Source organism: Geotrypetes seraphini, chromosome 2 (genome assembly GCF_902459505.1).
Source record: "Geotrypetes seraphini chromosome 2, aGeoSer1.1, whole genome shotgun sequence".
In the NCBI taxonomy this organism is placed as follows: Eukaryota; Metazoa; Chordata; class Amphibia; order Gymnophiona; family Dermophiidae; genus Geotrypetes; species Geotrypetes seraphini.
In genome coordinates this window covers 492,716,864-492,732,329 of record NC_047085.1, presented here as the reverse complement: position 1 = coordinate 492,732,329, position 15,466 = coordinate 492,716,864, and the positions used below count along the sequence as shown (strand labels likewise).

Here is a 15,466-nt window from a genome sequence, read left to right as displayed (position 1 = left end):
AACCGTAAACTGTAAATTCGGGTCACAAGCATTCAACCACTGTAAAAACACCTGACACTGCTCCTCCGTGTTAGTCCAAATGACAAAAATGTCATCTGTGAAGCGTTTCCACACATGGATCCTCAAAATCACTGACGTATAGGCATGTCACAGAGGGGGCCATAGTGGCACCCATGGCAGGAAAAATGTTGTATCAAACTGAAAATAATTTTTCTCCAAAGCTATACGTGCTATAGAAACCAAAAATTCAAGCCTGGCTGAAGAAAGGTTTGAAGTGCTGAAATGTTTACCTATGACTGATATGGCAGCGTCTTGGGGAATGTTAGTGTATAGTGCTGTGATGTCAAGGGTACATCTGTCAGAGTCCATCTCAGTGCTATTACAGCTTTTCACCTGGCAGTCGAGGGAAAACCTCTTACTGCTCATCCTTTGGACTCCAGGTTTATGAAAGGACTTTTCAATATTAAAACCACCTCTCAAGCCTCCGCCTGTCACCTGGGACCTTAATGTGGTTCTATTCAGTTTGATGAAGCCACCATTTGAACCAAGGGCCACAGCGCATCTCAAATTTCTCACCTGGAAAGTTGTCTTCCTTATTGCTTTCACCTCTGCCAGGAGGATCAGTGAATTACAATCCTTAGTGGCAGATCCACCCTTCACAGTTTTTCATCATGACAAAGTGGTTCTGCGCATGCATCCAAAATTTCTTCCAAAAGTTGTCACGGAGTTTCATCTCAATCAGTCAATTGTTCTACCAGTATTTTTCCCTAAGCCTCATTCTCATTCAGGAGAAACCGCTTTGCATACTTTGGACTGTAAATGTGCTTTGGCCTATTACATCGACAGGATAAAGCCTCATCGTACTTCTCCCCAACCTTTCATCTTTTTTGATCCAAACAAGTTAGGGCATCCCGTTACTAAGAGAACGATTTCCAACTGACTGGCTGCCTGCATCTCATTCTCTTATGCTCAGACTGGACTGGCACTGGAGCTATGGCAGCTTCCGTGGCTTTCCTCAGATCTACTCCCACTGAGGAAATCTGTAAAGCTGCCACCTGGTCCTCAGTTCATACATTCACTTCTCACTATTGTTTGGAATCCTTCTCCAGAAGGGATGGGCACTTTGGTCAAACTGTATTACAAAATTTATTTTCCTAAGGCCAACACTCCCACCATTCCATTCTTGTTAGCTTGGAGGTCACCCATACGTGAGAATATGCTGCCTGCTTGTCCTGGGATAAAGCAGTTACTTACCATAACAGGTGTTATCCAGGGACAGCAGGCAGATATTCTCATAACCCACCCACCTTCCCGGGTTGGCTTCTTAGCTGGTTTATCTTAACTGAGGGGCTGCGCACCTATGTTGGGCGGGAAGGCACTCGCCCAAGCGCAGTGTGGGCTATCACAAATTTTCTAAAGACTTAAAGTGGCGATGCACTTTTAAAGTGGTCCATATGGGGGCTCCATCAGTGATGTCACCCCTACGCAAGAATATCTGCCTGCTGTCCCTGGATAACATCTGTTACGGTAAGTAACTGTGCTATACGTTAAGTGTATTCAGGTAAAGCCCAGGCAAGTGGATATTGCCCGGTATACAACACACTTCTAAGGGGTGTTGGGGTGGGGGCAGGAATGGGCGATTCTGAGAGGCAGGAGACCAGGTATGACACTGGGCCTGTGGCGCATCGCCGCAGGGCAAGGGCAGGGGGCCCCCTGGTGTACCCACAAACTATTGGCATATTTTAAAGTCATCTGCCTTGACCTCTTTGGGAAAAAACCCAAATATAAATGATAATTAACATTTTCTCAGCGTACAGTGTGCTTTGTGGTTTTAAACATTTTATTGTTGGTAGATCATTTTGACTTGGTCATTTTAAAAGTAGCTCGCAAGCCAAAAAAAAAAAAAGGTGTGGGCACCCCTGTTCTATACAATTGTTTATAAAAGTGATGCGGCAGAGGGAAGGCCCAGACGGGAAAGGCTGCACAGTGCTGCTACCACTGCTGTTTGGAACAGAGGTATGTCAGCCTCACGGTGGGAGGGTCTTCGGGGTTCTGCTGCGCAGGATGGGAAGTCAGGATGGAAAGATGCTGCGCAGGGGGATGGGTTGATGGGGTCATCGGGATTCTGCTGCATGGGGGGAATGGCTTTGTATTATCTGTTCCACAGACTTATTTCAGAAATTATGACATCTGAAATTCAGTTTAAGTATGATCTGTAATTTGTTAACCATTTAAAGCTCTATTTTATAGGAAAGATGTGGCATACAAGAACAATGCTTAGATTATATCTAACACAACACAATGTGTTTTCTGGACCCAAAATTAATATGACAATGTCTTATTTTCAGGGAAATACGGTAGTAGAAAGGCATACGAGTCTTGAGAGGGCGTAGATGAGCTTTCACCCAAGCAACAATCTCTATGGTCGCTACCATTGACCCCAGCACCTGGAGATAATGCCAAGCCGTAGGCACTAGCATTGCCAGGATCTCAAAAATCTGGCATCTTAGTTTCAGTTTGTGTGGCTCCAGAAGACAGACATCGCCCTCTGCCATGCTGAATCAGATCCCCAAATACTTTAAGGATTGTGTGAGATTCAGGTGGTTCTTCCAGAAATTGATGATCCAACCCAGGTTCTGCAGCAGTTGGACAACTAGCGCCACTGCTTTCTCGCCAGACTTGGATGGAGCTCTGATCAGTCAATCATCCAAATATGGATGCACCTGGATCGCTACCTTGCGCAGGTACGCTTCTGCAATGACTATCATCTTGGTAAAGGTGCAAGGAACCATTGCCAGACCAAATGGGAACACTGAGAACAGGAAATGTCTGGCCAGAACATGGAATCTCAAGAATTTACTGTGATCTGAAAAGATAAGCATATACAAGTAAGCCTCCGTCAAGTCCAGAGGCTAGAAATTCCCCTGGTGCCATTGACGCTATGACCAAATGAACAGATCCAGGATTGGTCTCCAGTCATCTGAGTCTTTCTTGGGCATGATGAAGTATATAGAGTATCTGCCCAAGCCCAATTGCTTGTTTGGTTCGAGTTATATGGCTTGAATGTCCTTGAGCCATTTCACCATTGCTCAGACCCAGGCTGCTTTCTCTGGCTGCCCAGTTGGAGAGTCTACAGATAAGTCCAGCAGAAGACGAGTGAATTCAAGCTTGTATCCCTCTCGAATGATATCCAGCACCCAGTGGATTGAGCAAATCCTTGCACAAGCCTCCCAGGTAAGCCAATAACCTCCCTCTTATCCTTAGGGGTTCAGCTACCGACTTGGTGTCATTGGGACTTCTTGGAGGCTGCTGCGAGGCATGAACCAATGAACTAAGCTCGCATGAAACCTCCAAACATCTGCTGAGATCCCTGAAATGATCTCTGAGCAGAGGCCCTCCCCAAGGACTGACAAAATCATTGAGAACCATGAAAATTACCCTGATCCCCCAGGGACACATGGTCTACTGTCTGACAAAGACTTAGGGTGAGGATCTGTCATACTGGCCATCAGGTCATCCAGCCCCTTGCCAAAAAAAAAACCCCCCCAAAAAAACATTTGGCCTTTGAAAGGCAGCCTGCTCAACTTGGCCTTGAAAACACAATCTCCTGCCCATTGCCTGATCCAAAGCATTCTACAGCATAAACAAAATAAGCAGACACCTTGCTCATGACCCTGAACATGTCATATAAAGCATCTGCTACATAATCCACCCCCGAAATCATCACCTGAGGATAAGCATCACCTCTGCTGGTGAGGCCCCACACAAAATGTTATGGCAGGCTCTAGAAACAAAGGAAGCCACAGCAGCCACTTTCAAATTCAAAGCCAAGGCCTCAAACTATCTCTTAAGGACTAAATCTACCCTGTGGTTTTGTGCATCCTTTAAAATTACTTCACCCTCACTAGGCAGAGAAATTCATTTGGTTACTTGTGCTCCCAACTAATCTACTTTAGGCAGGACAAACAGCTGCTGAAAATCGGGAGCCATTGGGTACAACTTTGTCATAGTCCTGATTCAAGGGGGCCCTCCAGCATCACTGTAATGTTCGGATAAGAAGGAAAAAATGTGCTCCGAGCCCTAGAGTTACTCATAAGAGAAAACTGAGTAGCAGCTTCAATTTCCGCAAGGATTCTGAAATGATCAACAAAGCAGCTAGCTTAAAAAGGTGGCAAACCCAGAAATTCTGTGTCTTCTCCCAGGCAGAGCTGCTCCAGGACCTCTGAAGCACCAAGCCACCTCAAAATTCAGTTAAAACCCCAAAAATAATAAAAATCAGAGCAGATCAGAAAGATACTTTCCAACTTGCGTTAAGAATGAAAAACTGAGGAGCTACAGCACAGCTCTAGGATGTAGGAGGCAGAGCCTAGAAAAAGATGTAGATGTGCCTTCTACACAACTCGCGTCTAGAGGGGAGTAACCGAGTGGTTCAAGACTCGTATACCTTTTGCATTTGAAAAACAGTTAATGCAACAGAGGTTCCAAGGTACATCGACTGCTACACTCTAAAGCCACCTTTCTTCTAGATATGGATGTTAAGACACAAACCACAGCTAATAAGTCTGAATTATGAATCCAAAGTAATGCTTGAAAAATAAAATTAAAAGCCAGAAAAGTTGCTGAAGCCCATGCTTACATTGCAGGGCCACTAAACACCCTCTCACCTTGTCTTCTAGCTTCTCCATCAAGGACTGTGAGAGGAAGCCCACCTTGGTCATCAGCACCACCACCATCCGTGCATTGCCCACCTCCGTCCAGCGCAGCTCCAGGTGCTTAAGCAGGTCACTCAGTAGGTCCTTCTGGTCCTGGGTGCAGGCAAAGGGAACATAGAAATCTGCAAAGACCACCAGGTGCTTGAAGTTCAGCTTACGCAGACGCCAGCGCACCTCCTGCTCCACAGATTTCAGCTCCTTGTTAGCATTATTCAGCCCAAGGAAAAATAGGCTTCTTAAGAGGAAGACCAATTTCCCATTCCAAACCACAGAAACCTGAAAGATGACAAGCAGAAAATTCAGAAACCATGCAGTATTCCCTACCTTCCTCAAACTAGCAGAGTGCTTCTGTTTATGCTATATTCTTCCCCTTTCTTACGGTCTGTCCTGCATCTGTACATTTTTCTCTTGCAACACAGTATTCAGATCAGCAGCTCTACTGTCTTCCCTGTACTGTGAATATACAAACACAAAAGGAAGAGCCTTGCCTTGTGAACACAGAACAAACAAAAAGGCAAGCAATAGGTCAATTCCAAACCAAGATCTTAGTTTCAGCACATCAAAGTGCCTTCCTCAGTGAACATGGCTCTGCTTGGTGATAGAACCTGAATTAGCCAGAGCATAGGGCGGCTAGAACAGTTCTCCTATGCTCTGGCTAAGGCAGGTTCTATCGCTGAGCAGAGCCATGTTCCCTGAGGAAGGCACTTTGATGTGCTGAAACTAAGATCTTGGTTGGGACTTTTACACACTCTTTGCTTCAAGTGACTTTTATTATTAAAGATTAACGTGGTTTGGAATTGACCTATTGCTTGCTTTTTTGTTTGTTCTGTGTTCTTTCCTCCCCTGTACTGTGAAACAGAAGCTCCACTACTCCCTCTTAGTCCCTGCCCTGGATTTAGTGTAAGAACCCATTAAATACCAAGTACAAAAGCATTTGTTCCCTGACAGTAGACTGCGAATGAATATGCTTCAGATCCTCTATTCATACTGATGCGCCACTGCACAACTTCTCTCAGAATGGCAGCAATATTGAAAAACCACACACGTATCATGAATTCTGAAGAGAATCAATCATTTATGGAAAACAAAGGGCAAGTTACATTATTCAGTGCTTGAACCTCCAGTTTTGAAATTTTTATTTTTTAAGTACAGCAGTTTCTTTTTGTACCTTGGAACCAGCTTCTGCTGGGGGCTGTGGCACTATAAGTCTTTATGAAGTGACACTAAGCTGCGATAGCATTTTTAGCGCACACAGAATTTTAGCACGCGCTAAACCCATGCTATGCAGCTCGAACTAATGCCAGCTCAATGCTGGAGTTAGCGTCTAGCGCGCGCTAAAGCTGCTACCGCAGCTTAGTAAAAAGGAGCTCTAAATATCACTGTGGACAAGGTAATCTAAACAACTGAACACGCAGGCTGTGGCTTAACAAGGGTAGGAGGTGCCAAGGGCAGTGGCGCCACCCCCCCTCCTCACTTGTCCTCCCTTCCCACCCCAGACCCCTTTAAATTTTTCCAGCGCAAGCAGCTTCTCCAGCCTGCTGCTCGTGATGGTTTGCTTTCCCTCTGACAACACTTGTGGGCCCCACCACTCAGAAGTAATTTTAGAGGGAGCCAAGCCGGTGCGAGCGGCTCGCACTGGTGAAGATTTTAAAGAGGTACAGGGGGTGAGGGGTGAGGAAGGAAAGATGCAAGCATGGCAGTGCCCCCACCTAGACGGTGCCAGGGGTGGTCCCTCCCCTCCTTATTACATCACTGCATGCAGGAGTGGCAGAAATTCAATTTTTTGCATGGTATAATTTTGACAAAAGTAAAACACAAGAACATCTTCAGGAAGAGGCAAAATACAGAAAAAAAGATCAAGCAGGATATCAGTATAAGTAGTACTGAAAAATTATGTTAAGTACCCACTTATTGCTCGATGCCACCATAAGAAAGTTTAAATTGTATCCTAATTCACCTTTACTATACAGACAATGCCAAAGAATAAGGGATTAAAGTGGACTCAAATCTATGCTAAAAATATAAAGTTTCACCAGGAAACCTGGCACACAAAACTTTTTCCATCAGAAAATAGATTTAATATTTATTAGGATTCCTCATCATTTCAATATTAATTTAGTTTTTTCTTTATGTTTTTTGGATTCATTAGACATCCCCCAGAAACTATTGAGATAGATGACAGGAGTCTATGGGAGACTTTTACAGGTTGTGAGATCTATTCCTGCATTTTGCTGGAGTTGCTGAAGTCACGGACTTGTACAAACTGGTTTCAGTTCAGATGCTGAGATGCTAATGTGTGGTATGTGAGTGTGTAGATTTCTTGCTGTGAAGTTTCTCAAGGACACCAACCAGTGCTGGAAGGTGACGGGATAATCGCGCACCAGACGCTAGCGCGCCGACAATTTGGCAGAAGACAGAAGCGCGCGGGGGAAAAAATAATTTTTAAAGAGCTCCGACTGGGGGTTTAGGGTGGCAACCCCCCACTTTATTGGTTAGTGTTTGCGCTGCTGTTGCAGGGGGGTGTGGAGGGTGAAACCCCCCACATTATATTGAAAACGGAACTTTTCCCAAAAAAAATCAGAAAAAGTTCCGTTTTCGCTATAATGGAGGTTTCCAACCCCCCGAATCCCCCTCCAACAGCAGCGCAAACACTAACCAATAAAGTGGGGGGGAGGTTCCACCCCAAACCCCGCGTCAGAGCTCTTTAAAAATTACTTTTTCCCCCGTGCACTTCTGTCTTGCGCCGAATTGTCAGCGCACTGACGTCTTGCACTCCACTGTCTATGAACCGTGCTGGAAAGACAATGAGCTATTTGACAGTGCTGAAAGCAAATGCAAGTCAGCAGGATACTCCATCCAGGAACCTAAGAACTGATAAAGTGGTACCAGGCTAATGCACTGATACTGATGTACCCGTGTGAAGAATGGAAAAACTTCAAGAAGAAAGTTCCAGAAACTATGCCTGTCCATGGCCCCCCTGGGAAGAACGGGGGCGTGGACTAGGAGGTTAGATAGGCAGCTTGTCTGCTCCAATAGGGTGATACATATTCACAGCCAGGGGAATGGTCTAAGCCAGACATTTTCTATATAAAACCCCCATGCTTTGGCAGAGTTTCTTTAGAGAAACTGTGCCATACTTACAGAAATATGCTGGCACTGTTTGTATGATGTTTTTTTTTCTCTCTATTGTATATGTCCAAACTGATTTATTTCTGATTTACCAAATGCTGCTATAATACTTATTACTAGAATAAAAAATTATTTGCTTTGGAATATACAATGTAATCTTGTGGGTTTAATTTTGTTTTTTCCTTCACGATGGATCCCCAGTGAGGTAAAGTAAGCAGCCTTTTAATTCACTATGGATAATCGGCAATTTACGGATACCCTTTTCCCCCTATTAATCCACTGAATCAAGGTATGACTGAATTCAGACCACTATCTGGATCAAACCTGAATAGACTTTTTGAATTCAGTCACCACATCCCATTGGAGAATATGATATAAACAGCAAGAATGTGTTTGTAGCACCTTTTTTTTTATCCCCAGTGTTCAGTGATACAAACTTGGGGCCCATGAGCTACAGTTTCCTGTTGCAGCCATATTGGCCAGTACATGCCATGAAGATGGCAATACTGAATTTGACAAGGCTGCATGTCCCTAACAGGCTACAAACCCCCAAACAGAATGATCACATCTGATATGGGATATAGTCTTCCAGGTTCGCGGCAACATTGCTGCATTCTTAACCATTTGTAACCCGCTCTGGGTTAAGGAGGGGATATAAATAAACCATAAACCATTTTACAGAACCTGCAGGAAGAAGTCTATTCTTGCATTAGTGAGAGAGTAATAATGCGCCCTTCACAATCTGTTCCATTACTGCAACAAAACCTACCTGATCACCAACAACCTTCAACAATTGCTTGAAACGAACATCTTGCAGAATGCTTCTCACATCCAACTTTTGCTCTGCTGCTAGCCAGGACAACCGACTAATAATCACAGCAGCCTGATTTCCATTCAGGGGGTGACTTTTAGTGAGCTGAAGCAGCTCCTCTATAGTAGAAGATGATTCAATGAGAGTGTCCACTTCACTGCGTTCTGTCTCTTTGCTATATGTCTGTTCCTTAACCAGAGGTTGATCTGTGTGCCAGGAGAAGGTGGAGGTGTGTATTTGCTCAAGGACCGCCAAAGGCAAGGATCTTCTAAAGCTTTTCCTGCCAGATATGACCATGGCACAAGCAGGTGTCTTAAAGTGAGCCAATACTGAAACACCAAACATATAAGAGCAACGTTGTACAAGCCGGGAAGCCATTGGACTTCCGTTTGATTCTTTAAATACAAAATATACAACCTGATGTCAACTCAACACCTCAGTAGCTGTAAAAAAAAAAAAAAATTACATAAATACATGAAATGTATTGATTTTTTTGTATATTTACTTTTCAATTTAAGTGAAAAACAGGAGGGTTACAAATGAATAAGAAACTGACAAAATGCAAATCATAAAACAATACAATCCACAAAATGAAAACAGGAATGGACAAAAAAATGCCTCACAGTGCACAGACATATCAAGTCTCTTCAAAGTCCTATATTTTGCAAGCTAAACTGGTTTTAAAATAAATACTTTACCTAAAGTTTCAAAGTCAAAAGCCACAGACCCTTTCCCTTTTGAAAATCTAAGTACATTTACAAATGCCAGATGGAATTTAGTAAGAATAGAAATTCCAGACTTCGTTCCTTTCATCTAGTTGCCCCTTATGCTTGGAATAAATTATTTAAGTTTGTCCATCAATCCCCTTCCCGTGTTTAAAAGCAAAGCAGACTGAAAACCCAACTTTTTGATATAGCCTTCAATCCTTAACCCAACTCCTTTGCCCTCCAACCCAGCCAGCTGATTAACCATTCCCATTAACTGCATCCATGACATCCCGTTTCTGTCTTGGCCGTTTAGATTGTAAGCTCTTTCGAGCAGGGACTATTTTCTTCTTCTTTGTGACTCTGTGCAGCGCAGCATGTGTCTGGTAGCACTATAGAAATAATTAATAGTAGTAGTAAATGCAAAGTGACTTACATGGAGGGGGCCCTAACTACAGGCTAACAATACTGGGTTCCATTATTACAACTCAGTAAGGAAAGATTAGGTTCGTACCTTGGTAATCTTCTTTCTTGTAAACTCCACTATTTCCAAGAGCTGCGCCACTTCTCCCAAGAACGGCTGACGGGGCTGCCTCTTCTTCTGTTCTCATGGGAAGCAGCACGAGACCAGGCAGGCAGCCTGGTGCACCGCTATGCCGCAAGAGAACAGAAGAGGAGGCAGCCCCATCAGCAGTCAGTTCTCAGGGGACGCAGCGAGGACCAGCCAGCCTTTTTGCACTGCTCTCAGGGAGGGCACCGCGTCCAGCAAGGGAGGGCGGCAGCATTAAAATAAGGTAACGGGGGGGTGCGTTTTGGGTATTCGCTCCATAACACGCACCCTTATTTCCACCCACTTTGGGGGAGGGAAAAAGTGCGTCTAATGGAGCAAAAAAATACAGTATATTATTGCAATTCTGTCTACCTAAGTATGTGCAAAAAAAGTCTTCAAACACTTCAGTTGATCCAAAATACTGCTGCTAGGCTGATTTTTGGTAAAAGTAAATTCAAGCATGTCCAAACTTCATTGGCTTCCGATAACCTCTAGGGTTTACTTTAAATGTGCCTGTATAGTATTTAAGATCCTCTTTGGCATTTGCCCCTTATCCCTTTGTCTTGGAATTCAAAAAGATTTGGTTTAACTAGAACCATCCAAAAGCTTACACTTTCCTTCCCTTCACTTAAGGGTGTTATCTCTCAACTGGTAAACTCGGGAAATCTTTGCTTTCTAAATTACTGATCTATGGAATAATATTCCATTACAATTATGAGATCTGGGCTCCTTTTCAAAATTTTGTAAACACTTGAAAACTTGGCTGTTCCCAAAATTGTACAATTCTCCTCTTTTTTCATTGTAGATTCTACTGTAAACCAAGTCGAGCTCTATTTGTATGGAGATGGCATGATCTAAAAATCTAAGGTTTAGTTTAAAGTGCAGGATATTCAAAGAACAATGGACCTAAGATTACTTTTTTATGCAGTACAAGGAGACAGATGTTTGTCTTGTATGCCAGGATTCAGTGGCTGTGTTCAACGAATACAATTGGCATCAACACTACGAAACTAGACTGTTTGGTCAGAAAAATGAGAAAAGATAAAATATTAAACTGAAAAATGGATTGACAACTCAGCAAAATACTTTTGTGAAGCAGAAGCAACTAAATATTTTATCACTGTGAGCAAGTTTTCAAGTTGCCAAGCTAATAGCATGCACTGGCAGACTATTCATAGAGGGAGAATTTGTTACAGAATGTCTTCTTTCTGTTGCCAAAGAGATGTGTCCAGAGAAGGCTGACATATTTAGTACAGTGAGTCTTTCAGGACCTACAATTACACAAAGGATTGAATAAATGGGGGACAATTTGCATCAGCATTTTTTAAAAAACTTTGCTATTTTTGTTGCCACTTGACGAAAGCAATGATGTTCATGATTCTGCACAACTTCTAATTTTCATTCGTGGGACAAATGCTAATTTCAAAGTTACAGAGGAGCTTGCTGCACTAGAAAGCATCAAAGGAACAACAACTGTAGAGAATATCTATGAAAAGGTATGCCAAACTGTGAACGATTTGGAGCTGGACGGGCTAAACTAGCCAGTGTGACAATTGATGGTGCTCCTGGCATGGTGGGTCTATGAAAGGAGTGGTTGCACGCATTAACCAAGAGATGGACAAACCATTCACTTCCAATAGCCATACACTGCCTCCACCAACAAGTGCTGTGTTGTAAATCAATGAAAGTCATGAAAGTTGTGGTGTCCTGTTTTAACTTCATTAGGCCTCATGCAATAAACTAGACTGTTTAATTTCTGTCCAAGCTGAATGTTGCCTATGAAGATATTCTGTACCACACAGAATTCCGTTGGCTGAGTCGAGGGAAAGTTTTGAAACATTTTTATGGCTTACTTCCACAGGTTTCTGCTTTCAAAAAACAAAGAAGTACCAGAGTTTAAAGATGCAGAATGGAAATGGCACCTTGCCTTTCTGACAGATGTAACAGAGCTACTCAGTTTCAATATGCAACTTCAAGGAAAGGGTGATATGTATTTATATGTGAAAGCATTTGAAGTAAATTGGACCTTCTCATTAAACAACTGAAAAAAGAAAACTTCTGCCATCTCCCCACTACTCAAAAGCTGTTGGCTGAGAAACCAACAGTTGCATTCCCAAACAAAAAATACGTGGATTCACTGGAAATGTTGCAAAGAGTGTTTCAAAAGAGATTTAAAGAGCTTTATCACTATGAACAGGACATACAGCTTTTCCAGAACTCATTTTATGTTAACATTGAAATTGTTGATCTGATTTACCAAATGGAACTGATCGAACTACAGAATTGTGACTCTGAAAGAAGCATTCAAGTCAAGCAGCCTTACTAATTTCTACGCCTCTCTCCCCTCCGAGACATATCAATCTCAGGAACCATGCACTCAAAATGGCAATCATCTTTGGCAGCACCTATGTCTGTGAACAGACTTTTTCCCAAATGAAACATCTGAAATCTTCAACCAGATCCAGACTAACTGATGCACACTTGCATCACTTGTTACCAGGGTTATGGAGCTGGTAGATAAATCCTTTGACTCAGACTCCTCAGTTTCTAGTACCCACAACTCTTGACTCCAGTACCCAAAATTGTCTCAGACTCCTCGACTCCACAGCCCTGCTTGTTACGACTAGCAATGCCAACAAAAATGGAACTGGACATTGACTATCTCATCAGCCAAAAGTAGGCCCACATATCCCATTAAAAAACTGGTAAGTTTATGTTAGTTAAAATTGTTCTTCATTTTAAACATTGCATCGTTCTTTCATTTGATTTTTGCACTACAAATAAGATATGTGCAGTGTGCATGGGAATTAGTTCATGGCCTTCCCCCCCCCCCCCCATGGTCCGGCACCCAACAATCTGAGGACTGGCCCCCTGTTTAAAAAGTTTGTGGAACTCTGCTCTAACCAATGAGCCAATCCAATTACTGAATTACGTTCAGGGATATTATTTGACAAACACTAGATCAGAAAGAGTCAAAATCCAAAAGACATATAACTGACCATGTAAATAAGACAAGCCTTTGAAGGGTGATCAAGAAATATTGTATAAAATTACTCAGAGATGTGAAACTGAAAGGAAGGCTAGAAAACCTCCCTTGGGCATGGGCAGGCAGATAGGAGGGGCTAAGCTAAGAAATGAATGAACTAACTATAAAATGGATGACTGCACTAACTCTGGATGCCTACTTTGCTCTTTTTGCATTTGGACACCCTGTCTGGCCAGAGAGAAAATAAATTATTGTCCCCCAAGACTCTCCGAGCATCCTTGCGAGCAGCCCTTTCCCCAGACAGCAATTACTATAGTCAAACTGCTTGCTTTGCTTATTCTAGCTGCCGCTCAACCCAGTTCCAATAAAAGTATAAATTAGCCCAGAACGTGTCTCTACTCTTCACTCCTACTGAAACGACAGTAAAAAAAATCCATCTTCGGCTGCACCGCTTAGAGACTATCGGGCACGTTTGCCTATCGGCTTCTCACCTACAGACACAAGTGCCTGAGCCTCGCGCCTGACCTACGTCACCGGTGCAGTAGAACGAGCTGGGCTCTTCTAGAATAAAGCTCCAGCTCCACGCTTCCTCCGTGGGGCAAAGAGCTCCCCACCCCCCATCCCCGAACCACCCTCTCACCGCTCCGCTCCTTGACGCATCTTATAACGAAGCCACCACATCCTTGTCACCGGGGAACAAGGCTCATATGGCCGTGCAGCATCTTCCTGCCTCTTCCCCCCCCTCTGACCTCCAGCGCGCGGTGAACGAAGAGGAAGTCTGCCGGGCGTACGCTAAACACGTCATATCCGGTTGGCGTGTCTTACGGGATCCAGCGCGAAATCTTAAGAGTCCAAAGCTGCGCCGCTGCCAATCAAAGAGTGGGAAGAGGGCGCGAGGCTTGTGACGATTGGATGGAATGGAGGAAAGGGAGAAGACTGCGGTGGAAGGGATTCAGACGTTGTGACGAGCTCGGATTAGCCGGGCCAGGTGGGTGGGTATTTGCTCTCTGCAAACATTCTCCTCCCCCCCCCCCCCCCCGATTCCTAAATATGGGCACAGATCTAAAATGTGCATGTAGGGTTAACATATGGCTCCAGATAAAGGAGAAAAATCAAATTTAAAAAACCACCAATATAATCCAAAATGACACTGAAGGTAATATTTAATCTAAAGGGAACAAGCCTCAGATCATGGAGTTTTACCCATTCCGGGATTTTCCCAAAGAGAGACAAAAGGAGGCCAGATTGAGACATCCGGGTTTTACTTGCATTGCTTTCTGTGGAAGTAAAACTCAATCTGGCCTCCTTTTTCTGTTCCCATATGGTAGGGTTACCATATTTGTGAAGACAAAAAAGAGGATATAGTCCAAAAGAAACAAGGCAAACAATGATATCCCACAATAAATATACAATTAGAAGATCAATGAGAAGAAGAGTAGGGAAGGTACTGTACACATCAACCTTGGGTAGAAATTAGTTTATTGAATACAAATATATATTAAAATATTACATCTTAGATACAATCAATAATATATCTCTGGATTCTTTCCAAATCTGGCACAGTCTGAAAATGTAAGCCTGCCTCAGGGGTGTCAGTGATGATCTAAAAAATACATATACATTTTACAACTAAAACCAAAAAGATATGTCTAAAAATATACACACATATATACATGATATAATACTGAGAAGGTGTACAAATAAAAAAATGTGATAAAATCTAAGATCAAGATATTAAAACATGAACATATTAGAAACATGCATAACAAAAGGATTAAAAAAAAAGATAATAAAAAGTGTAATTCACAACATACCCAGTAGATGATACAATTACCTAGAAGACCACCACATCCTACACCCTACTCAATCCGGATTCAGAACCAATCACAGTACTGAAACACTTCTGGTTTCCCTACTAGACATAGCCCGTCAGCACCTCAGCAAAGGAAATAAGTTACTAATCATCCAACTCGATCTTTCAGCAGCATTCGACTTAGTTGACCATTCCATTCTACTCCAGATACTAGATGCCATAGGAATATCAGGTAATGTTCTCAACTGGTTCCAAGGATTCCTCAAAACAAGATCATACAGAGTCAAGTCAAATGATCTTCTATCCGACTCATGGTCAAACCCCTGGAGTTCCACAAGGATCCCCTCTATCACCCATACTTTTCAACCTCTTCATAGCATCCCTAGGCACGGCCCTAGACGCCCTAAACATTACATCCTTCAGCTACGCGGATGATATAACCATCCTCCTCCCCTTCGACATCCAAGACCCCACCTCCAACGGACGCCTGAAAACAACATTGGAAACTGTAGAAAAATGGATGACGAACCACAAGTTAAAACTGAATGCGGAGAAAACCAAATTCCTACTACTAGAGAAGGAACAAAAACCATCCCTAACAGAACTAGATGTAAACACAATCAAATATCCAATACAGAATACTCTCAAAATTCTGGGAACACACCTAGACAGAGGCTGCACAATGCAAACACAAATACACAAAACCATAAAAAAAGCATTCTTCACCATGCGAAACCTAAGAAAAATAAGAAAATTCTTTT

At 43.0% G+C, this 15,466-nt stretch overlaps 1 protein-coding gene and 1 non-coding gene across 3 annotated transcripts in view; both read right to left on the bottom strand.

Moving 5' to 3' along the window:
- The window catches only part of TBRG4 (transforming growth factor beta regulator 4), an 81,665-nt gene extending 67,939 nt beyond the window's left edge, over nucleotides 1-13,726 (bottom strand). Inside the window, exons 1-3 of one of the 2 annotated variants that reach the window (XM_033931904.1) lie at nucleotides 13,642-13,726; nucleotides 8,611-9,095; nucleotides 4,665-4,988 (exon numbers count right to left, since the gene is read on the bottom strand). In XM_033931904.1, coding sequence (XP_033787795.1) covers nucleotides 4,665-4,988; nucleotides 8,611-9,030 — 744 coding nt within the window. In that variant the 5' untranslated portion in view covers nucleotides 9,031-9,095; nucleotides 13,642-13,726. Of the gene's footprint in view, nucleotides 1-4,664; nucleotides 4,989-8,610; nucleotides 9,096-13,532 lie in introns of both variants that reach the window. The other variant, XM_033931903.1, reaches the window with a different exon arrangement.
- LOC117356155 lies at nucleotides 8,229-8,367 on the bottom strand. The gene has a single exon (XR_004538586.1). It is a non-coding gene; the product is annotated as a small nucleolar RNA SNORA5 (small nucleolar RNA).
- Nucleotides 13,727-15,466: the final 1,740 nt, after the last annotated feature.